This window comes from Garra rufa, chromosome 11 (genome assembly GCF_049309525.1).
Source record: "Garra rufa chromosome 11, GarRuf1.0, whole genome shotgun sequence".
NCBI lineage: Eukaryota > Metazoa > Chordata > Actinopteri > Cypriniformes > Cyprinidae > Garra > Garra rufa.
In genome coordinates, this window is record NC_133371.1 from 34,846,886 (window position 1) to 34,855,906 (window position 9,021).

Sequence of the window (9,021 nt, forward strand, 5' to 3'; positions counted from 1 at the left end):
AGGGCTGCTGTGTAGTCAAAACTAAATAAGTTCTTAACTAAATAAGTAAATAAAAATTAAATGAGTAAATATAAGTGTATAAAAAGAAATAAAACAAAAAGCAATAAAACGGTATAATTTTAGCAGTTTTTACAGTTTAATGATTTATTTTTATATACACTAATATACCAGTCAAAGGTTTTGGACAGTAAGATTTTAATGTTTTTAAAAAAAGTCTCTTTTGCTTATGAAGCTTGCATTTGATCTAAAGTCCAGCAAAATCAGTAGTATTGTGAAATATTTGTACTATTTAAAATAAATGCTTTCTATTTGAATATATTTTAAAATTTAATTTATTCCTTTGATCAAAGTTATATTTTCATTACTCCAGTCTTCAGTGTCACATGATCCTTCAGAAATCATTCTAATATGCTGATTTGCTGCTCAAAACACATTTATTATTATTATTATTATTATTATTATCAATATTTAAAACTGTTACGTGTATTTTTTTCAGAATGCTTTGATGAATAAATAGATTCAAAGATGAGCATTAATCATTCAGTCAGTATAACTTTATTTTTAATTATAGAAAGGGGGGGGGGGGTTATAGAAATTAATATTTTTATTTATCAAGGATGCTTTAAATTGCTTTAAAGTGATGATAAAGGCACTTATAATGTTACAAAATATTTCTATTTCAGATAAATGCTCTTCTTCTGAACTTTCTATTCATCAAAGAAACCTGCCAAAAATCTACTCAGCTGTTTTCAACATAATAATAACAATAAATGTTTTTTGAGCAGCAAATCAGAATATTACAATGATTTCTGAAGGATGATGACATTGAAGACTGGAGTAACAATGCTGAAAATTCAGCTTTGAAATCACAGGAATAAATTAAATTTTTAAAAATATTCAAATGGAAAACAGTTACTTTAAAAATGCAGGCTTGGTGAGCAGAAAAACATAAAAAATCTAACTGTCCAAAAACTTTGGACTGCTAGTGTATATGAAAAGTATATAGTATATAAATCTTGAGATCCATTCTTCTTCTTCCAAGTTTACTAAACAGAGGCTACTCTCATTTCGTGACTAAAATAGTGATTAAGTTTATACATTTTTTTTCGCAGTTAATACAACAAGTGTATATACCAGTGATAGTTCACAAGAGGGCGCTATAATATCTGATAGAAATTGTTGGTAATCAGTCAAAGCCCCTTTAAGCCATTCTATAGTCTTTGTAATCAGTTCTGACCCTTGTATCAACCATTCCTACTGACATGTTGATAATACTCTCATTTACTGCGATGTAAGTTTTTTTTCAGTCGCAACATTTATAATTTTCTTGAAAAATATTTGATTTGAAACTGTAATTAAATCGTGATAAAGGATAAAGGAATGCATAATTAGGTGGGCGTGTCATTGTGAAAGGGGCGTGGCATTCGTGCTGCGGTTTGATTTAAAGATCTTGAGCAGCAGGAGACATGAACCCCATAAACCATAATCAATCTCAGACGTCTGCACTGCTTCAGCGGTTGTGTGCGCGATGTCAAACGGGGACAGGGTGGTTTTAGCGCTCGGAGGAGCAGGAACTGTCGGCTCCGGGATAGTGAAAGCTCTCCTGGACAAAGGTAAGAGCATATTAAGTATTTACACTTATATATATATAAGTTATAACAGTAACTATTATTATTATTATTAGTAAGCAAATGAGACAACGCCCTCTGATTTTCTAAACATATTGGTTTCATTTTATATTAGATTCAGTGTAGTTATGATTAGCAAAACAATTATATATCCAGCTCTATTAGATGTTTTAGGTTAAATTCAGATCTCAATTCTGATTCTGTTATTTAATTCTAAATTAAATAATTCTTTTCTTTTACTTTAAATGATAAAAATACATTTCTTTGCATACATTTATTATTTTTTCTTAAGTTTTTATTGCATGTTTAGTAACTTTGTAAATGCATATTTAGGTTTCAAGGTTGCTGTGATCTCCAGAGACAGCAGCAAGTTGGAGAAACTCAAGGGTTTTGTTTCACCAAACACAAAAAATAACCTGACCACTTTAGTGGGGAATGTTGGTAAGTATCTTTTGCATTTTTTTCCTATCTTTGCAACTCTAGATATTTTGAGGTCTCATTGATTTGGGATTGCTTGTGGCTGATGAAATACGTTCCTAATCTATCAGGTTCAGAAGAAGGAGTAGAGGAGGTGAAACAGGCCTTGCTTAAGTCTGTGGGAAAGATTACAGATGTGGTGACCTCTCTGGGATTCAGCTGGTGGCAGGGAGGTCCACCTCACACCCAACCCGTTAAAGAACTGCAATGGGTAAGAGAGAAGCATTTACCCTTGCAACCCCTCTAGAATATTAAACATGATCCTTTTTAGTGATTCTTTATGCATGCTTAAACGTGGAGCTGAATAAATAAGCTTTCCATTGATGTACAGTGTGTTAGGATAGGACAATATTTGGACAAGATACAACTATTTGAAAATCTGGAATGAGGGTGTAAAAAAATCTAAATATTGAGAAAATTGCCTTTAAAGATTTCCAAATGAAGTTCTTAGCAATGCATAGTACTAATCGGAAATTACGTTTTGATATATTTGCGGTAGGAAATTTACAAAATATATTAATGGAACATAATCTTTACCTAATATCCTAATGATTTTTGGCATAAAAGAAAAATCTATAATTTTGACCCAATGTATTTTTGGCTATTGCTACAAATATACCAATGCTGCTTAAGACTGGTTTTGTGGTCCAGGGTCACAAATGACATTTCACCATCCACATTTTCCTCTCTGATCAACAGGTTATTGAGAATCTGCTTTTCAGCACTTTTGTGTCTTGGAAAGCGTTCTTTCCCCTGGTGAGAGATGATCCTAACTGCACCTACACGTTTATCACAGGTACATCATAATTTGTCCTGCAAAACATGTATTCAGGTAAAGTTATTTAGTTATATGTGGAAAATAATTGTGAGTTTACTAATAAGACAGTGTACATAAATGAGCATTTAAATATTCAGCAAATTCAAAACACAAATCAATAAAACAGAATCATTGTTTAGCAACTGCAACAATGCATGTACTCTTAAAAATAAAGGTTCTTTTTGAGCATTTACGGTTCCATAAAGAACCTTTACTATCCATTGAAACATTTTATTGCCCAACATGTTCTTTATAGTAGAAAACGGTTAGTCATGTTGTTAAATTGTTCTTCACGCTAAAAAGAAGTGTGACGAACATACACTGCCACTCAAAATCAGTAAGATTTTTAATGTTTTTTTTTTTAAGTCTCTTATGCTCATCAAAGTTCCATTTATTTGATTAAAAGCACAGAAAAAGTAATATTATAAAATAGTATTGCAATTCAAAATAACATTTGATTTATTTGAATATACTTTAAAATGTAATTTATTTCTGTGATGCAAAGCTGAATTTTCATCAGCCATTACTCCAGTCTTCAGTGTCACATGATCCTTCAGAAATCATTCTAATATACTGATTTATTACTTTTATTATCAATGTTGGAAACATTGCGTTAGCTTAATATTTTTTTGGAACCTGTGATGCTTTTTTCGGGATTCTTGAATGATGACGAATAAAAAGTTAAAAAGAACAGCATTGTCTAACAATATAAGTCTTTACTATGCCTTTTTATCAATTTAACACATCCTTGCTGAATAAAAGTATTAATTTCTTTCAAAGAGAGAAAGAGAGAAATGACTGACCCCAAACTTTGAACAAGGTGTTTATTGCTAAAAAACTGACACTGAATACTGGAGTAATGATGCTGAAAATTCAGCTTTGCATCACAGGAATAAATGATATTTTGAAGTATATTAAAATAGAAAACCACTATTTTAAATTGCATTAACATTTCACAATATCATAGATTTTTTTCTGTATTTTTAATCAAATAAACACAGCCTCGATGAGCAGATAAAGTCTACTTTTTTTATTTGAGCAGCAGTGTGTTTATATGGTTGCACAAAGATTTACAAACAAGATTTTTCTTCAGATTATAATATGGAAGCTGCATAAAAAGTAAGGAAAGGTAATTGCGTCATTTTTTTCTCACTATTCTGACTTTTTCTTCTCAGAATTGTGAGATATAAGCTAGCAATTAAGAGTTAGAAAGTCAGAATGGTGAGATATAGGCCTAAAGTCAGAACTGTGGGATGTAAACTCATAACTGCAAGAAATAAAGTCCGAATTATGAGATACAAACTCACAATTACGAAAAAGTCAGAATTGCAGGATTTAAACTCAAAATTGCCAAAAAATAAAGTCAGAATTGCGGGATATAAACTCACGATTGTGAGATATGAAATCAGAATTGCTAGATATAAACTCACAATTGCAAGAAATAAAGTCAGAATTGTGTGATATTAACTCACAATTGCGAGATATAAACTTACAATTGTGAGAATTAAACTTATAATTGCTAGATATAAACTCACAATTGCAAAAAATAAAGTCAGAATTGTGTGATATTAACTCACAATTGTGAGAAATAAAGTCAGAATCCCAGGATATAAACTATTACGAGAAATAAAGTTAGAATTGCGAGATATAAACACAATTGCGACAAATAGCCAGAATTGCGAGATATAAACTCACTTCAAGAAATAAAATCAGAATTACGGGATATAAACTCACAATTGTGAGAAATAAAGTTATAATTGCGAGAAATGGTAAGAATTGCGAGAATAAACTCACAATTGCTAGAAATAAATCAGCGGCAGTGTGTTTATATGGCTCCTTGAAGATTTACAAAAAAGATTTCTCTTCAGGTTATAATATGGAAGCTGAATAAAAAGTAAGGAAAGGTCATTTTCATCTAACAATTCTAACTTTTTTCTCACAGAATTGTTAAAAAGTTAAAAAGTCAGAATGGCGAGATATAGGCCTAGAGTCCGAATTGTGTGATGTAAACTCACAACTGCAAGAAATAAAGTCCCAATTGTAAGATACAAACTCACAATTAAAAAACAAAATTCAGAATTGCAGAATTTAAACTTAAAATTGCCAGAAATAAAGTCAGAATTGCACCATATAAACTCACGATTGTGAGATATTAAATCAGAATTGCGGGATATAAACTCGAAATTACGAGAAATAAAATTAGAATTGCGAGAAATAGAATTGCGAGATATAAACTCACAGTTGCGAAAAATAGTCAATTGTGAGAAATAAACACAATTGCGAGAAATTGTCAGAACTGCAAGATATAAACTCACAATTGCGTGAAATAGTCAGAATTGTGACATTAAATCAATTGCTAGAAATAAAATCAAAATTTGCAAGAAATAAACTCAACAATTGAGAGAAATAAAGTCAGAATTTCGGGATATAAATTCACAATTATTTTCTTCAGAATTGTGTTTGTATCTCGCCATTCTGACTTTTTTCTTGCAATTGTGAGTTTATATCACGGAATTCTGAGAAAACAAGTCAGAATTGTGAGATAAAAAGTCTAACCGTTAGGTTAAACTAGGTTAACCTTTGGAATACACTACACAACTTAAAATCTGAACAGATTTTACAAATGCTAGGAGTCATACACTTACCGACTTTGTAATAGTTGTCACAGAGGAAAAACTGGCCATCAAACATTAAATGACCCTTTGGAATCTACTTTTTAGTGTGTTTATACAGGCAGAGTGAGGTAATAACAGGTAAGACTGTACAATAAGGTCTCACTTGTTAACATTAGTTAGTGCATTACGTAACATGAATATATAATAATATAATATATAACATAATATATATATAACATAATATTTCCCAGGCTTACCCTTAAGCATTCTGCGTTTTACAGGAGGTGCTGGAGAGAAAGTGCTCATGCCAGGCACAGGGTTCCTGACTGTAGGAGCAGCCAGTTCTCTGGCTTTCTGTCAGGTTCTGCGTGAGGAGTACCCAGAAGTGCCATGCAAACTCAACCAGGTGTGTCTCATCAAACTCTCCCAAACACATCGATTAGCTCATGAGGTTATATTCCGGCCATGACTTGTACGCTCACTGTAGATGACGTGCTTAATTAAGTGTCATGAAAGTATTTCCTCATATTTGTTCCTCCATGATCTCCCAACAGGTGAAAATCAATACGGGTGTGGCGGCCCCAGAACGAATGGCCCCCGGGTACCTGAATCACTTGGATTTAGGGGAGGCCGTGGCTACGCTGATAGAGCGCCGCAACACGTCCCACACCGTCTTCCCCGTGAGCTCTCCTGCCGATCTAAAAACTGTTATCCTGGAGGGCCATCTGTAAGCAAGCTCAGTCAGATTTTCCTCTGCATCCATTTTATCCTGTTAGTATGCGTGTATTGTTTTATTGCATGACAACAAAACATTTCTGTATCAAAAATCCCCAGCTTTATCATAATACAGTCATACTCATTGTGCTCAAAACAAATCAATATAATAACCATTGGAACGGTACTGATGCTTTGAAGCGCAGCTGAGAGTAAACGCAGACCCAGATATGCAAGCTTGACATTGAAGAAGAGAGACACGTGTGAGAAGGGATGTAAAAACAAGCTTTTTTGCGGTTTGGGTATGAGAAAAAACATGGCAGGTTGTTGGCACACTTGCTTCCCCATAGCGTGACTCCCTGCCCTTGTTCACTCCAAACTTATCTGGCTGTTGCTTCCACGGCTCCAATTATTCCCAGCCGTGTGGCCCATAATAAGCGTGTGAGGGGGCAAGGGGTTCAGAAATGGCTGGACTCCAAACTGGAGGACATTTTTTCTTTGTTTGCCGTTATCGTGATATTTGCATAAACGCTTTAGCGATATGAATGTAAAATTGCCATTAAAAGAATTTGGATTCAATGAAGTGTCTAATAAAAGAAGGTTTTGTCAGTTGTGGTTAAAACGTAAGATTTTTCATCCTCATGTCATTCCAAACCTGTGTGACTTTCTCCTATGGAACAAAAAAAAATGTGTTTCTTTAAGAAGGTAAACACGATCAGTCAAAAGTTTTGGAACAGTAAGATTTATCAAGCTCATCAAGACTGCATTTATTTGATCCAAAATACAGCAAAAACAGTAAAAATTTGAAATATTTTTACTATTTAAAATAACCGTTTTCTATTTGAATATATTTTAGAATGCAATTTATTCCTGATCAAAAGCAAAAATTTCAGCATCATTACTCTAGCCTTAGTGTCACATGATCCTTCACAGATATTCACAAAATACACTATTAGTCAAAAGTTTTTGAACCCGTAAGATCTCTTCTGCTCACCAAGCCTGCATTTATTTGATCAAATACAGCAAAACAGTAAAATTGAAACATTTTTTCTATTTAAAATAACTCTTTTCTATTTGAATGTATTTTAAAATGTAATCTTTCCTGTGGTAAAATTTTCAGCATCGTTACTTCAGTATTAAGTGTCACATGATCCTTCACAAATATTCACAAAACACACTACCAAAAGTTTTTGAAAAGTAATAATTTATGATTTTTTTTATAAAGAAGTCTCCTTTGCTCATCAAGCCTGCATTTATTTGATCCAAAGTACAGCTAAAACATAAAATTTGAAATATTTTTACCATTTAAAATAACTGTTTTCTATTTGAATACATTTTAAAATTTCATTTATTCCTGTCATTTCAAAGTACTTTTAGTATCATTACTTCAGTCTTCAGTGTCACACGGTCCTTCAAAAATCATTAAAATTTGCTGATTTGCTGTTCAAGAATTTTTTATTATTATTATTATCATCATCATCATCAATATTTAAAAGTGGAGTAATTTTTTCAGGATTCTTTGATGAATAGAAAGATCCAAAGATCAGCATTTATCTAAAATAAAAAGCTTTTGTGACATAGGCTATACCATTCAAAAACTTGGAGTCAGTATATTTTTTTTTCAGGAAAGGAATTATAGAATTTAATACTTTTATTTATCAAGGACGCTTTAAATTGACCAAAAGTGATGATAAAGACATTTGTAATGTTACAAAAACATTTATAGCACATATAAAAATGCTTCTTCTGCACTTTGTTTATCAAATAAACCTGAAAAAAAAAAACTACTAAAACCTACTAGTTTTTTTAAGAGCAAAACAGAATATTAGAATTACTTCTGAAGTATCATGTGACACTGAAGACTGGATTAATGATGATAAATATTCAGCTTTGAAATCAAAGGAATAAATATCATTTTAAAATATATTATTTTAAACCGTAAAAATATTTCAAAATTGTACTGTTTATGGCTGTACTTTGAATTAAATGAAATTAATCCAGGCTTTTTAATCAGAAGAGACTTCACTAAAAAAAAAAAAAGATTTAAAAAAATCGTACTGTTCAAAAACGTTTGACGGGTAGCGTAGGTTTGAAATCACATGAGGGTGAGTAAACGTTATGAGTTCTCAGACCAAAAAGTGTGCCATTCCATTCACACCACTAAAACATAGTCTCCGTTACTTGGTTCAATATTTGTCTGAGTGAAATCAATTCAAGGGTGCATTTATATTGTGTGTCCAAGGAAATTAAAATAAAAAAAAGAAAAATCTCCCAGACTCCTAGTTTCTTTGAAGTAGTAACCAACGTGACATGAGCCGCAAACCCAAAGGGTGTGTGTGATATGACTTTAGCTGCCTGGACTTCATTAAAATCTGGCTCGGAGTTCTTATTTCAAAAATAGTTTGGGAATTGAAAAATCTAAAACAACAGAAAACAAAGTATCCACTCTAGCAACCAATAATGTCCCTTTTCGTGAGACGGCACACGTCGAGTGCCAAAAAGACATTGCTTCTCATCAATATTTTCACTCTAAAGTCATACTTGAAAGGATAGCTCACCACAAAATGAAAACTAAGTCATTATTTATTCACCCTCATGTGATTCCAAACCAGTGTTATATTTTTTCCTTCAGTGGAACACAAACAGATATTTTGAGGGTGAGCAAATGACTATTTTCATTTTGGTGACTTTTCAGTTAAAAACATCTTTGGTCATCCATCTCTATAGATCAAATTAAACGCATACAGATCAGCGTTTGCAAACTTTCTCT

General features: G+C 32.3%; 1 protein-coding gene across 1 annotated transcript; it reads left to right on the forward strand.

Moving 5' to 3' along the window:
* Nucleotides 1-1,474: 1,474 nt before the first annotated feature.
* On the forward strand, nt 1,475-8,520 carry LOC141346127 (uncharacterized). The gene is made up of 6 exons (XM_073851041.1): nt 1,475-1,613; nt 1,962-2,069; nt 2,177-2,316; nt 2,805-2,901; nt 5,819-5,943; nt 6,092-8,520. The coding sequence occupies exons 1-6, from the start codon at nt 1,529-1,531 to the stop codon at nt 6,266-6,268; spliced, it is 732 nt and encodes a 243-aa protein (XP_073707142.1). The 5' UTR covers nt 1,475-1,528; the 3' UTR covers nt 6,269-8,520.
* The last annotated feature ends 501 nt before the right edge of the window (nt 8,521-9,021 follow it).